The sequence below is a fragment of the Somniosus microcephalus genome, chromosome 31 (assembly GCF_052327205.1).
Source record: "Somniosus microcephalus isolate GS21.2 chromosome 31, FLI_Smic_1.0, whole genome shotgun sequence".
NCBI classification, from domain to species: Eukaryota; Metazoa; Chordata; class Chondrichthyes; order Squaliformes; family Somniosidae; genus Somniosus; species Somniosus microcephalus.
The window spans coordinates 38,041,403-38,061,659 of NC_141017.1; the positions used below are offsets into that span (position 1 = coordinate 38,041,403).

The following is a 20,257-nucleotide window of genomic DNA, read 5'->3' on the forward strand; positions in this document are numbered from 1 at the left end:
GCTAACAGATTCATCAAACACGATTTCCCTTTCATAAACCGTGTTGACTCTGCCCAATCCTATTATTATTTTCTAAGTGCCCTGTTACCATGTCCTTAATAATAGATTCTAGCATTTTCCTACTACTGATGTCAGGCTAACTGGCCTGAAGTTCCCCGTTTCCTCTCTTCCTCCTTTCTTAAATAGTGGGGTTACATTTGCTACCTTCCAATCCGTGGGAACTGTTCTAGAATCTATGGAATTTTGGAAGATGACAACCAATGTATCCACTATCTCTATAGCCACCTATTTTAAAACCCTAGGATGTAGGCCATCAGGTCCAGGGGAATTATTGGCTTTCAGACCCAATAATTTTTCCAGTACTATTTTTTTTACTAATACTAATTTCTTTAAGCTCCTCATTCTCGCTGGACCCTTGGTTCTCCACTACTTCCGGGAAGTTTTTTGCGTCTTCTTCCGTGAAGACAGACACAAAGTATTTGTTTAATTTCTCTGCCATTTCCTTATTCCCCATTATAATTTCTCCTGTCTCAGCCTGTAAGGGACCCACATTTACTTTCGCTAATCTTTTCCTTTTTACATACCTATAGAAGCTTTTACAGTTTGTTTTTATGTCTCTCGCTAGTTTACTCTCATATTCTATATTCCCTTTCTTTATCAATTTCTTGGTCCTCCTTTGCTGAATTCTAAAATCCTCCCAATCCTCAGGCTTACTAATCATTTTGGCAGCATTATAAGCCTCTTCCTTTGATCTAATACTATCTTTAACTTCTCTTGTTAGCCACGGTTGGACCATTTTTCCCGTGGGGTTTTTGTGTCTTAAAGGAATGTATATTTGTTGCAAATTATGTATTAATCCTTTAAATGCTAGCCATTGCTTCTCTACCGTCATACCTTTTAATGTAGTTTCCCAATCTACCTTAGCCAACTCGCCCCTCATACCTACGTAGTTTGCTTTGTTTAGATTTAAGACCCTAGTTTTGGATTTAACTAAATCACTTTCAAACTTAATATAAAATTCTACCACATTACGGTCACTCTTCCCTAAAGGCCCCTTTACTACAAGGTTATTAATTAACCCTTTCTCATTGCACAATACTAGATCTAAAATAGTCTGTTCCCTAGTTGGTTCCTCAACATACTGATCTAGAAAACTATCTTGCATACACTCCATGAATTCGTCCTCCACACTATTACTGCAAATTTGGTTTGCCCAGTCTATATGTAGATTAAAGTCCCCCATGATCACTGTATTATCCTTGTTACATGTGCCTCTAATTTCCTGATTTATACTCTGCCCAACATTACAACTACTGTTTGGGGGCCTATAAACAACTCCCACCAATGTTTTCTGCCCCTTGCTGTTTCTTAGCTCCACCCAAACTGATTCTACTTCTTGATTTTCGGAGCTAAGATCCTTTCTCTCTACTGTCTTTATCCCATCCTTTATTACCAGGGCTCCCCCTCCTCCTTTTCCATTTTGCCTATCTCTTCTAAAAGTTATGTATCCTGGAATATTTACTTCCCAACCTTGGCCACTTTGCAACCCTGTCTCCGTTATGGCTATTAGATCAAACCTACTAATTTCTAACCGCTATTAATTCATCTATTTTGTTGCGAATGCTTCACGCATTTAGAAAGCCTTTAGCTTTGACTTATTTCTATTTCCCCTGATGTCACCTCAGTCACTGATGCCCTATGACCTTTGTTGCTCTCTGTCCCTTCCTGACCCACTCTGCTTATTTTTACCCAAAACTCTACTCTGCTCGAGAGCCTTGACATTTCTCTCGCTGCTTTTAAATTTACTCTTTCCTGAATCCTCCCACCCCCCCTCATTAGTTTAAAGCCCTGCCTACTGCCCTAGTTATTCGGTTTGCCAGGACACTGGTCCCAGCCCAGTTTAAGTGGAGACCATCCCAACGGAACAGCTCCCTCTTTCCCCAGAACTGGTGCCAGTGTCACATGAACTGAAACCCCGTCCTCCCACACCACTCTTTGAGCCACGCATTTAAACCTCTAATCTGTTTGTCCCTATGCCAATTTGCATGTGGCTTAGGTAACAATCCAGAGATTATTACCTTTGAGGTTCTGCTTTTTAATTTGGATCCTAGCTCCTCAAACTCCTTCAGTAGAACCTCATTCCTAGTTCTACCTATGCCATTGGTTCCTACATGGACCACGACAACTGGATCCTTCCCCTCCCACTCCAAGTTTTTCTCCAGCTGCGAGGAGATGTCTTTAACCCTGGCACCAGGCAGGCAACACAACCTTCCGAACTCTCGGTCGCGGCTGCAGAGAACAGTATCTATCCCCCTGACTACTGCCCCCTACCACAACTACATTCCCTTTCACTCCCCCCAATTGAATAGCCTTCTGCACCATGGTCAGCTTGCTCGTCCATCCTGCAGGCTTTTACCTCATCCACACAGGCAGCAAGAACCTCATACCTGTTGGACAAGGGCAAAGGTTGAGGCTCCTCCAGCACTGCACCTGGGGTTCCCTTACCTGCCTGAGTTGCAGTCACACCCTCCTGTCCCTGACTACTAACCAGACCTGTACCACTACCTAACCTAAGAGGTGTGACTGTCTCCTGGGTCAAAGTGTCCAGGTAACTCTCCCCATCCCTGATGCCCCACAATGTTTACACCTCAGATTCAGCTCAACAACTCTGAGCTGGAGTTCATCAAGATGCAGGCACTTACTGCAGACATGGCTGTCTGGGATCACAATGCTCTCCACAAACCCCCACCTGCTGCAGTTGCGGCACACCGCCTGCACTGCCATCCCTATATGACCTTGTTTTATTTAATTAAATGTAATTAAACTTGGATTTAGATAACTTAGTTTACAGTGTAGTTTCTTGACTACTTACTTGATCTAGATTAAGTTATGGGTACTGAAATTAAATATCTACCTGTAACACAAAACACTACAAGTAGTGTAGGCAAAATGCAGCAACTCCTTCCCCCTCTTCTCCGAATTCCCACTCTTTCCAAATTCCCAAATAAAACACTCTGTTTAAGTCCACTCTGTTTTAATCCTGCTCTGTGCGATCTGCTCTGGGCTCTCTTCCTGGCTTTTGCACTCTGTGCCTCCAGTCATAAAGCCCAGGATCCCATGTGCTTTATTAACTGCTTTGTTAACCTGTCCTGCCACCGTCAAAGATTTGTGCACCAGCACCCCCAGGTCTCCCTCCTCTTGCACCCCCTTTAACATTGTACCGTTTAGTGTGTATTGTCTCTCCTCATTCTTCCAACCAGAATGGATCACCTCAGAAGGGGCTGATTCTCGGTGATAATGATCCCAGACACCATAGCTGTGTGCCCTGGTCACACAGGGAGCAGCATTATGTTCGTTACTGACGCCAGGTTGGTTGCTGATCCGCTGCGATGTGCTTGACTCCTAGAGTATGTTGACCGGCCTCATGTACCATCGGCCTGATGAGCCCATTGAGTATCTGGAGAGCTGCCTGAAGAAAGTCAAAGAGATTGGTGGACTGGAGAAAGTACGATGGGACATGTTCATCATTCAGGAGAGGCGGTCATTGCCACCCGTCGGTGCGAGCCAGGGGAGGAGAGCCCTTTACCGGAGCGGTAACTTACTCACCTTGTCTCTTCACAGTCTTTCCGTCAAATCCATTTTTATTTCGGTGCAGTTTTAAGAAGCTCGTTGGCTGTTGTTGAGCCTTCTTCAGCCAGAAGGTCAGTTGGGCAGCCTGCAGGCTTCCCCCGCCACCCAGACCGGTCCGGTGGTCAATGGGAGGGGGGTTTGAGGTCTGTTGTGGAATGTTTTACCATGTAGTCCACCTCAGAGCTAGAAATAAAAACCTTGGGTCATCGGGGGGAGGTTCCTGAGCGCAACCTGCTACAATCTCTGGAAATCGAACTCTGGAGCAAGCTTGCTGCTCCTCTCCACAAGAGCAGGGACCTCGCTCCAATCAAAGCTCTTGTAAAAATTTGCTCCTTCTTTGCAGATGCCGGTGTTCTTTGGAGACATGAAAAGCATCGCGAGCGTTTTATCCCGATAGGTTTAGGTTGGCCATTTGTGCGGTACTGGTGAGGTGTTCCTCGTTACTTCACCGCATGCTGTGGTGTGGTGCGGACCATGTGAGGTCCCATCCTGAGCCTAGAAAGCTGATCTCACCTGTGGCAGTGAGGGAAAGTGCGGGAGGAGGTGGTGACAATTGACCTCAGTGCACTTATGAACTAGTGAAGAAAAACAACACCAGGGTTCCACTCCTTGCTGGGCCCTGCGGAAAATGAGTGCGTGGCTGTTGGGTCGGGACATGATTGGGCTCGGTTGTGATGCCCCTATGGGCAAGTAGCCTGCTGACACTATCAAAGGCTCCCAGCTGAGGAATGAGTGAGACAGAGGCCCATGAGGAGATGTTTGTTCCATCTAAGAATGGTGAAAAGACTTGGTTAAAGGGCTGTGAAAGGCATTTTAAAATCATTCTAACACTGTGTTATTTTGAATTTGTAAGTTAAGTGCTGAGTTTCTGTTGTCTGCTGGTGTATTTTGCTTCAGTATAAATCTATTTCTCATAATAAATCTAATTTGTTCTTTAGCCTGAACTACATGGTCAGAGAGCATTGTGTTTATCCGTCTATTGAAGAGATTGTGGTGGGTGCACAGTGTGGAGTCCATTGGACGCCCCGTACATAACCTGGCAATAAAAGGAACCTAGTTAGATCTCAGCTACAATCCTCCGATTCGCTGCGTGCGTTAACTCGTAAGTTTTTGTGTTGCAGGGAACGTGCGGGACCTGCCATGAACACTGAAAGAGAATTGGGAAAAGATTCTGAAGCGTGGCAATAGATGGGGAGAGAGGAAAGGTTAAAATGTGGCGGAGTTGGTTGTATTATTCAGAGTGGAGCCGAGCCATATAATGCTGGACAACATCGAAAACAAAGGTTTAGAGTTTAAGTGGTGCTGTGGTTTTTAATTGCAACTTGGCGGTATTGTGTGGGAGTAAAAATTGCTGTAAATCAATGCAAAGCAGCTAATGGACGCTGCTGCAGGTGGGGAGACCTGGATAGGGAGCGACTGACAGAGCGCTGTTGCTTAACCAGATCGCTGTAACTAGAGCAAAGCTCTTGTGGTTTAAGCTGCAAAGTTTAGGAGCCCAATATGGTCTATCTCAGGCTTTCATTGTGACTTGCTGTTTAACTGAGATGTCTCTGTCTTTTTCTCTCCCCCCCACCCACCCCCCAGCTCTCTCCGAGAGTCACAGCCTGGGTCACCGTCGGTACGATCGACTTCCTCCGATTCACCAATTCTCCATTGAGAGCGACACTGACCTGTCGGAGACAGACGAGCTAATCAAGGAATACATGGTGTTTGACCCATCAAAACCCAGGCCGAGAGTCATCCTGGTCATCGGTAAGATCACTGGGGAGTAGGGGGCGAGGCAAATCATCTCTCTTCACCTCTATTCCTTCCTCAAGTTAGCTGCCCTCACAACTAGTCTGGGCTCACCCAGAGAAGGTGGTGGTGAGCCGCCTTCTTAAACCGCTGCAGTCCGTGTGGTGAAGGTGCTCCCACAGTGCTGTTAGTGAGGGAGTTCCAGGATTTTGACCCAGTGATGATCAAGGAACGGCCGATATATTTCCAGGTCAGGATGGTGTGTGACTTGGAGGGAAACTTGGAGGTGGTGGTGTTCCCATGCGCCTGCTGCCCTTGTCCTTTGAGGTGGAAGAGGTCGTGGGTTTGGGAGGTGCTGCCGAAGAAGCCTTGGCGAGTTGCTGCAGTGCATCTTGTAGATGGTACACACTGCAGCCACGGTGCGCCGGCGGTGGAGGGAGTGAATGTTTAAGGTGGTGGATGGGGTGCCAATCAAGCGGGCGGCTTTGCCCTGACTCTTCCCCATCTGTGCAACAGCTGTGAGTTAGGGTGAATGAGGGACCCTAAAGGTCCCACCATTCTCTGACTGAGGGACCCTAAAGGTCCCACCATTCTCTGACTGAGGGACCCTAAAGGTCCCACCATTCTCTGACTGAGGGACCCTAAAGGTCCCACCATTCTCTGACTGAGGGACCCTAAAGGTCCCACCATTCTCTGACTGAGGGACCCTAAAGGTCCCACCATTCTCTGACTGAGGGATCCTAAAGGTCCCACCATTCTCTGACTGAGGGACCCTAAAGGTCCCACCATTCTCTGACTGAGGGACCCTAAAGGTCCCACCGTTCTCTGACTGAGGGACCCTAAAGGTCCCACCATTCTCTGACTGAGGGACCCTAAAGGTCCCACCATTCTCTGACTGAGGGACCCTAAAGGTCCCACCATTCTCTGACTGAGGGACCCTAAAGGTCCCACCATTCTCTGACTGAGGGATCCTAAAGGTCCCACCATTCTCTGACTGAGGGACCCTAAAGGTCCCACCGTTCTCTGACTGAGGGACCCTAAAGGTCCCACCATTCTCTGACTGAGGGACCCTAAAGGTCCCACCGTTCTCTGACTGAGGGATCCTAAAGGTCCCACCATTCTCTGACTGAGGGACCCTAAAGGTCCCACCGTTCTCTGACTGAGGGACCCTAAAGGTCCCACCATTCTCTGACTGAGGGACCCTAAAGGTCCCACCATTCTCTGACTGAGGGACCCTAAAGGTCCCACCATTCTCTGACTGAGGGACCCTAAAGGTCCCACCATTCTCTGACTGAGGGACCCTAAAGGTCCCACCATTCTCTGACTGACATATTTATGTTTGCATGCTTCCTTTTGTAGGATACATGTTTTCAGGTTTTCTTTTCGCTCTCTCCCTCCCTCTCTCCCTCATTCCCTCCTTCTGAAGGAGGGCCAGCCAGCGGGAAGGGAACGCAAAGCATGAAAATTGCGGAATGCTACGGATTCATCTACATATCAGTGGGGGAGCTCCTGCGTGAAAAGATGCTTCACAACGCAAGTAACAACAGGAAGTGGGGCTTGATAGCGAAAATCATAACCAACGGGGAGTTGGCACCTCAGGTAACGGAGGGTCGGGGATTACAGAAACCTCGCAGTTTGGTCTGATTCATCCCCCAGGTTCACAGCACACCTCCTATTTTGCTTGACATATACCAACAACAACCACAACAACAACTTGCGCCTTTGACGTAGTAACACGACCCAAGGTGTTTCACAGGAGCGATTATCAGACAAAATTTGACACCGAGCCCCATAAGGAGAAATTAGGGCAGATGGCCAAAAGCTGGGTCAAAGAGGGAGGGTTTAAAGAGCATCTTAAAGGAGGAGCGAGAGGTGGAGAGGTTTAGGGAGGGAATTCCAGAGCTTAGGGCCCAGGCAGCTGAAGGCACGGCCGCCAATGGTGGAGTGATTAAAATCAGGAATGCTCAAGAGGCCAGAATTAGAGTTCAGAGATCTCGGAGGGTTGTAGGGCTGGAGGAGGTTACAGAGACGGGGAGGGGTGAGGCCATGGAGGGATTTGAACACAAGGATGAGAATTTTAAAATCGAGGTGTTGCCAGACTGGGAGCCAATGTAGGTCAGCGAGCACAGGTGGTGATGGGTGAACAGGACTGGGTGTGAGTTAGGGCACGGGCAGTGAGCACAGGGGGTGATGGGTGAACGGGACTGGGTGTGAGTTAGGACACGGAGCAGTGAGCACAGGGGCTGATGGGTGAACGGGACTGGGTGTGAGTTAGGACACGGGGCAGTGAGCACAGGGGGTGATGGGTGAACGGGACTCGGTGTGAGTTAGGACACGGGGCAGTGAGCACAGGGGGTGATGGGTGAACGGGACTTGGTGCGAGTTAGGACACGGGGCAGTGAGCACAGGGGGTGATGGGTGAACGGGACTGGGTGTGAGTTAGCACACGGGGCAGTGAGCACGGGGTGATGGGTGAACGGGACTGGGTGTGAGTTAGGACACGGGGCAGTGAGCACAGGGGGCGATGGGTGAACGGGACTGGGTGTGAGTTAGGACACGGGGCAGTGAGCACAGGGGGTGATGGGTGAACGGGACTTGGTGCGAGTTAGGACACGGGGCAGTGAGCACAGGGGGTGATGGGTGAACGGGACTCGGTGTGAGTTAGGACACGGGGCAGTGAGCACAGGGGGCGATGGGTGAACGGGACTTGGTGTGAGTTAGGACACGGGGCAGTGAGCACAGAGTGATGGGTGAACGGGACTGGGTGTGAGTTAGGACACGGGGCAGTGAGCACAGGGGGTGATGGGTGAACGGGACTGGGTGTGAGTTAGGACACGGGGCAGTGAGCACAGGGGGCGATGGGTGAACGGGACTGGGTGTGAGTTAGGACACGGGGCAGTGAGCACAGGGGGTGATGGGTGAACGGGACTTGGTGTGAGTTAGGACACGGGGCAGTGAGCACAGGGGGTGATGGGTGAACGGGACTGGGTGTAAGGACACGGGCAGTGAGCAGAGGGGGTGATGGGTGAACGGGACTTGGTGCGAGTTAGGACACGGGGCAGTGAGCACAGGGGGTGATGGGTGAACGGGACTTGGTGCGAGTTAGGACATGAGAAGCAGATATCTTCCCCGCACTATCAGCGCCTCAATTACTAATCACAGCACCTCCTGTCTGAGCCACACAGACTGGGAAAGTCCCAGGTTTGAGCCCAGCCCTGATATTAACCAATTGGAGCTCTAGCGTTGGGTCTCGGTGCTCCTGGGGTAGACGGAACCAGGGTCCCCCTGCTGGTCTCTACCCAGTGATGCCAGCAGGTGAGTGTGCAGGCCAGGGTGGGAACAGGACGAGGCTTGTCCACGCTGCCCCTGTGGTTAAATAGCCGCACTCAATGGATGAGGAGTTGGAGGGCAGCCGGTGTAACTCAGCAAAGAATCAGAACCCTCATGGGTGGAGGTGAGGTTCAGAAGCTGTGTGTGTGTCTGGGGAGGAGATGGGGGGGTCTTGCTGGTACAGATTAACCCGTGTGATACAGGGGCTGGATCACTAATGCACTGCCAGTCCACCAATCCTCTCCGGCCCAAACATCTGCCTTAATGTCAGCTTCTCTCGGGTATAAACCTGGTCAGAAACCTCAAACTGTACAACAGAACCACTGCAAACCACGACAAACCCTTTCATCGCTCGTGACATCACTGGGATTTTGTTTTTTTACATTCCTTCCTTAGGAAACGACAATAACTGAGATTAAACAGCAGCTGATGCAGCACCCGGACGCACAGGGGTTTGTGATTGATGGCTTTCCACGAGAGGTTTCCCAGGCAATCTGCTTTGACGATCAGGTGATGGCATTACCCAGTCAGTGAAGTAAAAAGAGAACAAACTTGCATTTCTATAGCGCCTTTCACAACCTTGGGACGGCCCAAAGTGCTTCACAGCCAATTAAGTTCTTTTTGTGAAGTGTAGTCACTGTTGTAATAAGAACATAAGAACATAAGAAATAGGAGCAGGAGTAGGCCAATCGGCCCCTCGAGCCTGCTCCACCATTCAATAAGATCATGGCTGATCTGATCCTAACCTCAAATCTACTATCACTCTACACCCCGCCCGAACCCATGTGATCTCCTGGGAGAGGCGAAAAACCAGATAAAAAACCCAATGGCCAATTTGGGAGAAAAAAATCTGGGAAATTCCTCTCCGACCCATCTAGGTGATCGAAACTCGTCCAGGAGATCACTGTCCCTATATTTTCCACAGTACTTACCTTCTGTAAAAGGTGACCTCCACCCCAGCCAGGAACAGGAATAGAACCATCTCCTGAAATCTAACACATAATTAGAACACAAGAAGTAGGAGCAGAACCAGGCTACACGGCCCCTGGGCCCGCTCTGCCACCCACAGGGCCATGACAGTTCCGAACCTAGACTCATGTCCAATTTCCTGCCCGCTCCCCGTAACCCCTAATTCCCTTTACTTCTAAGAAACTGTCTATTTCTGTTTTAAATTTATTTAATGATGTAGCTTCCACAGCTTTCTGGGGCAGCAAATTCCACAGACCTACTACCCTCTGAGTGAAGAAGTTTCTCCTCATCTCAGTTTTGAAAGAGCAGCCCCTTATTCTAAGATTATGCCCCCTAGTTCTAGTTTCACCCATCATTGGGAACATCCTCACCACATCCACCCGATCAAGCCCCTTCACAATCTTATATGTTTCAATAAGATCGCTTCTCATTCTTCTGAACTCCAATGAGTAGAGTCCCAATCTACACAACCTCTCCTCATATGTCCACCCCCTCATCCCTGGGATTAACCGAGTGAACCTTCTTTGTACTGACTCGAGAGCAAGTATGTCTTTTCTTAAGTATGGACACCAAAACTGTATGCAGTATTCCAGGTGCGGTCTCACCAATACCTTGTACAACTGCAACAATACCTCCCTGTTTTTATATTCTATCCCCCTAGCAATAAAAGCCAACATTCCATTGGCCTTCTTGATCACTTGCTGCACCTGCATACTAACTTTTTGAGTTTCGTGCACCAGGACCCCCAGATCCCTTTGTACTTCAGTACTTTCCAGTTTCTTGCCATTAAGATAATAACTTGCTCTATGATTTTTCCTGCCAAAGTGCATAACCTCACACTTTCCAGTATTGTATTCCATCTGCCAAATCTCTGCCCACTTACTTAGCCTGTCTATGTCCCTTTGCAGGTTTTTTATGTCCTCCTCACTCACTACTTTCCTTCCCATCTTTGTATCATCTGCAAACTTTGATATGTTACACTCGGTCCCCTCCTCCAAATCATTAATATAGATTGTAAAGAGTTGGGGACCCAGCACTGACCCCTGCGGAACACCACTAGTTACTGATTGCCAGTCTGAGAATGAACCATTTATCCCAACTCTCTGCTTTCTGTTAGATAGCCAATCCTCCACCCATGCCAGAACATTACCCCCAATCCCATGATTTTTTATCTTAAGCAATAATCTTTTGTGTGGCACCTTGTCAAATGCCTTTTGGAAGTCTAAATACACTACGTCCACTGGTTCCCCTTTATCTACCCTGTATGTTACTTCCTCAAAGAACTCAAGCAAATTTGTCAAACATGACTTCCCCTTCATAAAACCATGCTGACTTTGTCCTATTAAATTATGTTTATCCAAATGTCCCATTACTGTCTCCTTAATAATGGACTCTAAAATTTTACCAACCACAGATGTTAGGCTAACAGGTCTATAGTTTCCAGCCTTCTGCCTACTACCCTTTTTAAATAAGGGTGTTACATTAGCAGTTTTCCAATCTGCCGGGACCTTTGCTGAGTCCAGGGAGTTTTGGAAAATTATTACCAATGCACCCACAATCCCTACCGCCACTTCCCTCAAGACCCTAGGATGTAAGCCATCAGGTCCAGGGGATTTATCCGCCTTGAGTCCCATTATTTTACCAAGTACCACTTCCTTAGTGATTTTAATCGTATTTAGCTACTCCCCCCCTAGAGCCCCCTGTTTGTCCAGTGTTGGGATATTCTTAGTGTCCTCTACCGTAAAGACTGACACAAAATAATTGTTCAGCGTTTTTGCCATCTCCATGTTTCCCAGCATTAATTTCCCAGTCTCATCCTCTAAGGGACCAACATTTACTTTAGCCACCCTTGTTCTTTTTATATAACTATAGAAACTTTTGCTATCTGTTTTTATATTTTTTGCTAATTTACTTTCATAATCTATCTTCCCTTTCTTAATCAATCTTTTAGTTATTTTTTGCTGTCTTTTGAAGACTTCCCAATCTTCTATCCTCCCACTAGATTTGGCTACCTTATATGCCCTTGTTTTTAGTCGGATACTATCCTTAATTACTTTACTTAGCCACGGATGGCTATCTTTTCTTTTACACCCTTTTTTCCTCAGTGGAATATTTTTTTTTTGGAAGTTGTAAAATAACTCCTTAAATGTACACCACTGATCATGTACCGTCTTACCCTTTAATCAATTTTCCCAGTCCACTCTAATCAATTCCACTCTCATACCTTCATAGTCTCCTTTATTCAAGCTCAGCACGCTTGTTTGAGATCCAACCTTCTCACCCTCCAATTGAATATGGAATTCAACCATGTTATGGTCACTCATTCCAATGGGATCCTTTACTAGGACATTTTTAATGAATCCTGTCTCATTACACAGGACCAAATCTAAGGTTGCTTGCCCCCTGGTCGGTTCAGTTACATACTGCTCAAGAAACCCATCCCTAATACACTCAGTGAACTCATCCTCAAAGCTGCCCTGCCCAATTTGATTTGTCCAGTTAATATGATAGTTAAAATCCCCCATAATTATAGCTGTTCCCTTATTACAAGCCTCAACTATTTCCTGATTAATACTCCGTCCAACAGAGTTGCAACTGTTCGGAGGCCTATAGACTATGCCCACTAGTGTTTTTTTCCCCTTATTATTCTGTATCTCCACCCAAACTGTTTCACTATCCTGATCCTTTGACCCAATATCATTTCTCTGTATTACAGTGATTCCTTTCTTTATTAACATAGCCACCCCACCTCCCCTTCCTTCCTGCCTGTCCTTCCTGATTGTTAAATAACCTGGTATATTTAATTCCCAGTCATGGTCACCCTGCAGCCATGTTTCTGTAATGGCCACAAGATCATACCCATATGTAGTTATTTGTGCCGTTAACTTGTCCATTTTGTTATGAATGCTACGTGCATTCAGATAAAGAACTTTCAAATATGTTTTGTGACACTTAGTTCCTGCTTTTTCCCCTTTTACTACTTTACCTTTTACTCCATACCTTCTGTCCCTTCCTGACACGCTCTGTTTTTTAATTCCCCCACTGCTACCTAAGTCTATGACCTTCTCTGTAGTCATTTTTATTATTTGCTCTCTAGAAACCTCCCCCCCCACTAATTAGTTTAAAGCCCTCTCTACAGCCCTAGTTATATGATTTGCCATGATTCTAGTCCCAGCACTGGCCAAGTGAAGTCCGTCCCAATGGAACAGCTCCCTCTTATCCCAGTACTGGTGCCAGTGTCCCAAGAAGCAAAACCCATTTTTCCCACACCAGTCTTGGAGCCACGCATTTACCTCTCTAATTTTATTTAACCTAGCCAAATTCGCTCGTGGCTCAGGTAATAATCCAGAGATTATTACCCTTGAGGTTCTGTTTTTTAATTTGACCCCTAGCTGTTCATACTCCTTTAACAGAACCTTCTTCCTTGTCCTATCTACGTCGTTTGTACCAACATGGACCACGACAACTGGATCCTCCCCCTCCAAGTTTCTTTCCAGCCCAGAAGAGATGTCCTTAACCCTGGCACCGGGCAGACAACACAGCCTTCGGGACTCCCGCTCTCGACTGCAGAGAACCCTATCTATCCCCCTAATGATACTATCCCCTACCACTACAACATTTCTTTTTACTCCCCCCACGGTGCTGTGGCCAGGTTGCTCATCCTCCCTGCAGTCCCCGCTCCCGCCCTCACAGGGAGAAAGAATCTCGAAACTGTTTGACAAGAGCAAGGGCTGCGGCTCCTCCAACACTACCTCCTGGTTCCCCGTACCTGCCTCACTCATAGTCACACCGTCCTGTCCCTGACCACGGACTACATCTGAATTAATTAATTTCATAGGTGTGACTACCTCCTGAAACATCGAGTCCAGGAACTTCTCCCCCTCCCTGATGTGTCGCAGTGTCTGAAGCTCGGTCTCAAGCACCTCAATACGGAGCCGGAGTTCCTCCAGCAGCAAACACTTGTCGCAGATGTAATCACTGTGAGCCTCAATGGGGTCCACCAGCTCCCACATCTCGCAACAGTAACACATCACTTGCTCCATTCTATATAATTAATTACATTTCTTATTATTAGTTATGAAGACCCTGCCTGGATATAGATGATATCACACCACTATCAATAGGACTTACCAACTTAAAGGTATAAAAGAGAAGGAAGAAAACCTACCAACCAGCTGATCACCAACCTCCTCTTTGAATACTGTCTGTGGGGCCTGTTTGGTTGACTCGTCTCGCTACACCGCTTCCGCAGTGCTGTCTAAGCCTGGGAGTGGGGAACAAAACAGAGCAAAAACACCCCCTCACCTCCCACTTGCCCGAACTCTCCCACTTACCAAACTCTGCTTACAGTCAATGCACCGCACTCTGTGCAGCAGCACTAGTCCCGCCCCTTTTATACCCAGATTCTACTTCCGGTTTAAACTCCCCAGCAGTTTAATTTACACTTAAAAATTAAACTCACTTCAAATAATTAACTTTTTAACACACTAAAATTCACAAAATACACTTAAATGACTTTTCTCCCACTTACCACACTCTCTCTCAACTCAAATGCCAAATGCCACAGCGGCAGCCAATTTGCACACAGCAAGCTCCCACAAACAGCAATGTGATAATGACAAGATAATCTGTTTTAGTGGTGTTGGATGAGCGATTAATATTCCCCTGAATGTCCCAATAGTGCCACAGGAGCTTTTACAGCCATCCAGGAGGGTAGACGGAGTCCGGTTTAACGTCTCATCTGAAAGACGGCACCTCCGACAATGCAGCGTTCCCTCAGTGTTGCCCCTCCGACAGTGCGGCGCTCCCTCAGTACTGCCCCTCCGACAGTGCGGCACTTCCTCAGTACTGCCCCTCCGACAGTGCGGCGCTCCCTCAGTACTGACCTTCTGACAGTGCAGCACTCCCTCAGTACTGCCCCTCTGACAGTGCAGCACTCCCTCAGTACTGCCCCTCTGACAGTGCAGCGCTCCCTCAGTACTGCCCCTCTGACAGTGTGGCGCTCCCTCAGTACTGCCCCTCTGACAGTGCAGCGCACCCTCAGTACTGACCCTCCAACAGTGCAGTGCTCCCTCAGTACTGCCCCTCCAACAGTGGGACGCTCCCTCAGTACTGCCCCCCCCGACAGTGAAGCTCTCCCTCAGTACTGCCCCTCCGACAGTGCAGCACTCCCTCAGTACTGCGCCTCCGACAGTGCAGCACTCCCTCAGTACTGCGCCTCCGACAGTGCGGCGTTCCCTCAGTACTGCCCCTCCACAGTGCAGCACTCCCTCAGTAATGCCCCTCCACAGTGCAGCGCTCCCTCAGTACTGCCCTGGAGTGTCAGCCTGGATTATGTGCTCAAATTTCTGGATTTGAACCCAAAGACCTCCTGAGTCAAAGGTCAGAGTGCAACCAACTGAGCCATGCTGATTGTGTTCTGATTGGTCGCTGCTAGACCAAAGAGTCACACTCCAATCCTACAGGTACAGGCAGAGGAGAACTGTCAGAAAGAAAGTACAGACGGATATAAGTTTTAACAGGAAAATTGAAACGAACATTTTGCGAAAATGAATCAAATGTTTGATGCTAATTGTCCGGAGTCTCTGCCCTTAGATCTGTGTGCCAGACTTGGTGATATTTCTGGCTTGTGCCAACTCACGGCTGAAGGAGCGACTGGAGAAACGGGCAGAGCAAGGACGGCCCGACAACAATCCCAAGGCCATTCACCGGCGGCTCGTCACCTTCGAGCAAAACACCGTCCCATTGGTCCAGTACTACCAAGGGAAAAGCCTGATTGTTACGGTGAGTTGGGGCGAGATACTGGAGATCACGAGAATCTTCATCAGATCATAGAATGGGACAGCACAGAAGGAGGCCATTCGGCCCATCGTGCCTGTGCCGGCTCTTTGAAAGAGCTCTCCCATAGTCCCACTCCCCCTTGCTCTTTCCCCACAGTCCTGCAAATTTTTCCCTTTCAAGTATTTATCCAATTCCCTTTTGAAAGTTACTATTGAATCTGCTTCCACCGCCCTTTCAGGCAGCACATTCCAGATCACAACAACTCGCTGCGTAAAAAACATTCTCCTCATCTCCCCTCTGGCTCGTTTGCCAATTATCTTCAATCTGTGTCCTCTGGTTACCGACCCTCCTGCCAGTGGAAACAGTTTCTCCCTATCTACTCTAGCAAAACCCCTCATAATTTTGAACGCCTCTATTAAATCTCCCCTTAACCTTCCCTGCTCTAAGGAGAACAACCCCAGCTTCTCCAATCTCTCCACGTAACTGAAGTCCTTCCAGTCCCACAGAAGTCGAAGAGTAACTCGAGGTTACCAGAGGTGCTAATAATCCCAAGGCAGGTCACTCTTCTGATGATTGAGTTTGGGTAAAGGTACAAGCCCCCGGTGCAGGTTCACCACCCCCGGCATCCCCCGCAATCTGTCACCCTCCCCTGCTGTAAGGAACGTTACAGAGTTAATGAAGAGAGGCCCCAGGTAACTGGCAGCCAACCTAGCTCAGATAATCCCAATGGTCCACTCAACGAAGAGGAAACTCACGGGCGGTGCGCCTGGGATTATCTGCTAGCTGAGTAAGAGATCTCAACACGAGAGCTCACCACATCGCAGACCCTTCCCGGGGTCAAATAGTCATCATTACCCCCGCTCCCCCCTCACAATCTCACAATCGATTTTCAGCCAAACCCCTCTTAAAGATGTGAATTTGATCCTGAATTCACCCCCGCTCCGCTCCCCCCATCTCCGGGGGTCTTCTCCACATCTCCCACTGTCCCGTTGTGGGGGGAGCGTTCTTTCTGATCTCCAACCTTGCTCAAATCTTGCTGTGTTTTTATCTTCTCGGCCAGCTTTCTGCCCCTCCTCATGGTGTTGGCTATTGACTGAGGTACCTCACTCGAGTGGCAATTTGGCCATGAGGGGCGTCACCATCCTGTCCTCACCCGGTGTTCCCATTCCGGCAGGGGGGGTCACTGGATGAGGAGCAGGAACCTTGACTAATTTTACCCACCCTAAATCGGGGTGTTGAGGCCAGTAGCATCACCTCCACTGCTGTCCCGGCTCTGCTCAGGCCATTTGGCCCATCCAGTCCCTGCTGGTGTTTCGAAAGAGTGTAACGAAAGACTTGCATTTCTATAGCGCCTTTCACCACCTCAGGACACCCCAAAGCGTGTTACAGCCAATGAAGTATTTTTGAAGTGCGGTCACTGTTGCAGTGTAGAAAGAGTGCGAACCTCTTTAACGGTTCGAGCTGGAGCACAGTGCGGATCGCGCTGGGAGCTGGCAAAGGTCTCTGCCACCTGCTGCCGCCCATGAATTAAACACCGCTCAGCTGGGCACTGCAGCGAGAGACAGAGCTCCTGAAAAATCCATCTCTCTCCAGCCCCCATCACCACCTCTCCTCATTGCTGCACCGACTTTCCCCGGGGTTCATCTCCCTCACTCGTGAGGATTTCTTTCTGACCCGCTCCGGGGACACTCGGTCACCCCCTCGCCCTCTGATCCCCGCGGGGTGGTGGGTGGGTGGGGGGGGCGGGGGCGATGAGGCTCAGGCCACCCCGATTGGGTTGACAGATCACCCGCCATCCACGGAATTAACAAAGGCGACGTTTCGGCCGCCCATCAGATAATGGCCAGCGTTAATATCACGCCGTGTATCCGCTGCTCATGAACATTTGGCATCTCGGGAACTGCGTCCTTCACCATCAATAATCTTAGCCTGAAATTGTGGCGTTTTTGGGCAGTTGCACTCGGGAGTCAGGAAGTGATTTATAGAGAAATGACAGCACTGACACAGGCCATTCAGCCCATCCAGCTGTAAGGGGGGCATCTTTTAACTGGTTTATGGTAATTTAGCTGGCCAGCAGCCTTTGCCTCTGAGCTCTGACCAATTCCAACCTTTTACCTGGTTTAAGGTAATTCACCTGGTCAGCAGTCTTTTTGCTGCTGCACTCTAAACCAATTTTAAAACAGCGGTTTTGAATCGCTACCCCTCCTTTAGTTCTGAGTGGAGGAACTTATAATTAATGATATTAAAACGGAACACGTGGTTTGGATGAGAGAAAAATCAAGTTTTATTACCTAAATAAACTACAATCAAAAGAATAAACTATATCACACGAACACAGTAATTACAGTAAAACTATATAACGGGGTTGCAGACGGCGAAAACGAGGTATAAAATGGCTACAATGTTACTTAAACAATCTTAGCAATTCCCTTAAATCACCATCCCAAACTCCTGCTAGGCTGCCTTGTTGAGGAGTAAGAACACCCTGCTCACCTGTGGTCCAGCGAAGTAAGAGAGAGAGAGATAGCTTCTCAGCAGCTATCTTTATACCTGGTGAGGCCTCTGCCATTCTGCCCTGCAAGGGCTGTGTGCAAAATTCCCCGCCCAAAGGGTCCAATACACAAGAGAAAGCTGTGATTGGCTAACTCAGAGTGGTTAGACTGGGTTCATGTGTCTTCCAGAGCTCCCTGGGCTGAAACAAAAGGGAAATACAACTGCTCTATTGTCCAGAATGCTAGGTGATTTAGACCCATTCAAGATACAAAAGTCTCTTCTGAAGTTTAGATGTATCCACTCGATATACAAACAAATGCTAATAGCATTCAATTGCTTTGTAAACAAAGCATTGTCCTTTGTCTTCGGCCATGTGGTGACAGCCATTTTTATCCCTGGAAATTTAAAAGCACAACGCCCAGGGATTCTTTAATCAAAAAAATTAATCTTCAGAACTGTAAATTATTGCGAATTCTTACAGTCTGCCCTTGGATACTTCCAGCTTGCTTGTAGTATCCTCTTGAAGAAATGAGCAATGATTTCTGACCCCTCACAAACAACCATCCCCTGTATTTACCTAATGGCTATCTGCCACTGATCCCCGTCCCGTCTATTCCCCTTAAATTCAAGAAAAAAAACCATGGTACAGTAGGCATCTTACAGATACTTCAGTTTTCAATAAGGGGTCTCATACCCCTACACGCTTGTAAAATTATACAGCGTAAACCAAATTTACAATCACTTTTTTACATCATAATTTATTACAAAATGTTGCAATCTTAGTTACACAATGTAATCAAAATGATCCCAAGCACGGAGAGGGTCCTACGCCTCTGCTCAACTTGGAGTTGTCACAAACTGGTCCCAAGCATGGAGAGGACCTCACGCCTCTGCTCAACTTGGGGCTGCAACACAAAATACAAAAAATCATTAAACAACATACTTAAATGAACCCCGATCATCACGTGCCGATGATGGGTCGCGAAATTCAAGTGGGCGTTGCTCCTCCCACTCGGCCAGTAAAAGTACCTTCCACCCCCCTTTGATCGTCTTAAACTTTAAAACAGGCAGAATGGATTTACAGACCAGTCTGCTCCGCCAGCCCCGAGCCGTTCCCTTGTCCTTTTGTGGAGGCGGGGTACCCCTCCTGTTTAAAATATACCTTAGCACAGACCGAGACCGGGGAGCATGGGATCTCGACTCCCAGTCTTTCCCCCTCCCGTCTACCCTCGACTGGCTGTAGAAAATGATGGGTGCCTGTGTGGCGGCTCTCCCTGGCCCCACACTGATCCGGCCACCCACTCATCCTTCCCAGCCACACTTACCCTCACTTTGCCCGTGGGCCCCCGGGTGAGTTCCTCCCTTCCCCGAACACACCCACGCAACTCTTGGGTCTCCCCCTCCTCTATACGATCTTTCCCGGGCCATCACCACCCACCCCCGAGGAACGCGTCCCTATCACAAGGTGCCCGCGCTTCCCCATCGTGACTCCTCAACAGCGAGGTCTCCCGCAAGTGAACTTTGGTCAGGATGGTGCTGGGTTGGGGGCCGTGCCCCACCCAGCTGGGGCCCATCTCCTCCCCATAGGAGGAGTAGGCAAGTTCCTCCGGACCCTGTCCGGTTTTTCCTGAAGATCGCTGCGGGGTCTCCTGGATTCGTCCAGTGGCGAGGTGATCCCCAACATTCTGTCTTCATATCTTCATTCGGTGCCCAGCTCCGGCTGGGCGAACAGGGCTGCTTCATTTTCCAATCTCCTGTAAAAACTTAAAAGGACATGCAGCCAGGTCTCACTGACCTGCTGCCTTAGGTGGAGACATGGTCGGGTCCCTCGACCTCGGACCAAAAATACAAACATTTGGCACACATGTAAACTTAAACTCTTTAAACTTAAACTTAAAACTAGCTATGTTAACAAAACTTAAAATACACCTTAAAAGCACGCTATATTCACACCAAAGCTACAATACAAATGCCGCCCGTCTCCGGACGGCCAGGCTAATCTCTGGCCCCGTCACAGATTGCTGCTGGCTGCAGCGAAGCTGGACTGCCTCCTGTCTCTGGTCCCTCGCAGCTTATGGCTGTTGAGTGGGGGCCTCTGTTCTCTGGCTTCTCCCTGGCTCGGGAGTCCGCCCTACTCCACTGTAAAGTGGGTGACCATGCTTTCTTAGGCTGGGGCATCCGCTGAGACCTTCTGAGGGGTGTCTCTATGGGGGAAACTTTGGCTGGCGGACCCTGAGCTTGGGTCACAGCCCCAGCTGGCTGGGAACCTTCTCCCCCATGTCCAAATAGCCCGCACTGTATAATGTACCTGGCAGCCTGC

The 20,257-nt window shown here is 48.6% G+C and overlaps 1 protein-coding gene across 1 annotated transcript in view; it reads left to right on the forward strand.

Moving 5' to 3' along the window:
* LOC147097766 (adenylate kinase isoenzyme 5-like) overlaps positions 1-20,257 on the forward strand; it is an 82,740-nt gene that overhangs the window by 14,244 nt on the left and 48,239 nt on the right. Inside the window, exons 2-6 of the mRNA XM_085971429.1 lie at positions 3,407-3,593; positions 5,215-5,382; positions 6,791-6,963; positions 9,091-9,204; positions 15,259-15,447. Coding sequence (XP_085827555.1) covers positions 3,407-3,593; positions 5,215-5,382; positions 6,791-6,963; positions 9,091-9,204; positions 15,259-15,447 — 831 coding nt within the window. The remainder of the gene's footprint in view (positions 1-3,406; positions 3,594-5,214; positions 5,383-6,790; positions 6,964-9,090; positions 9,205-15,258; positions 15,448-20,257) is intronic.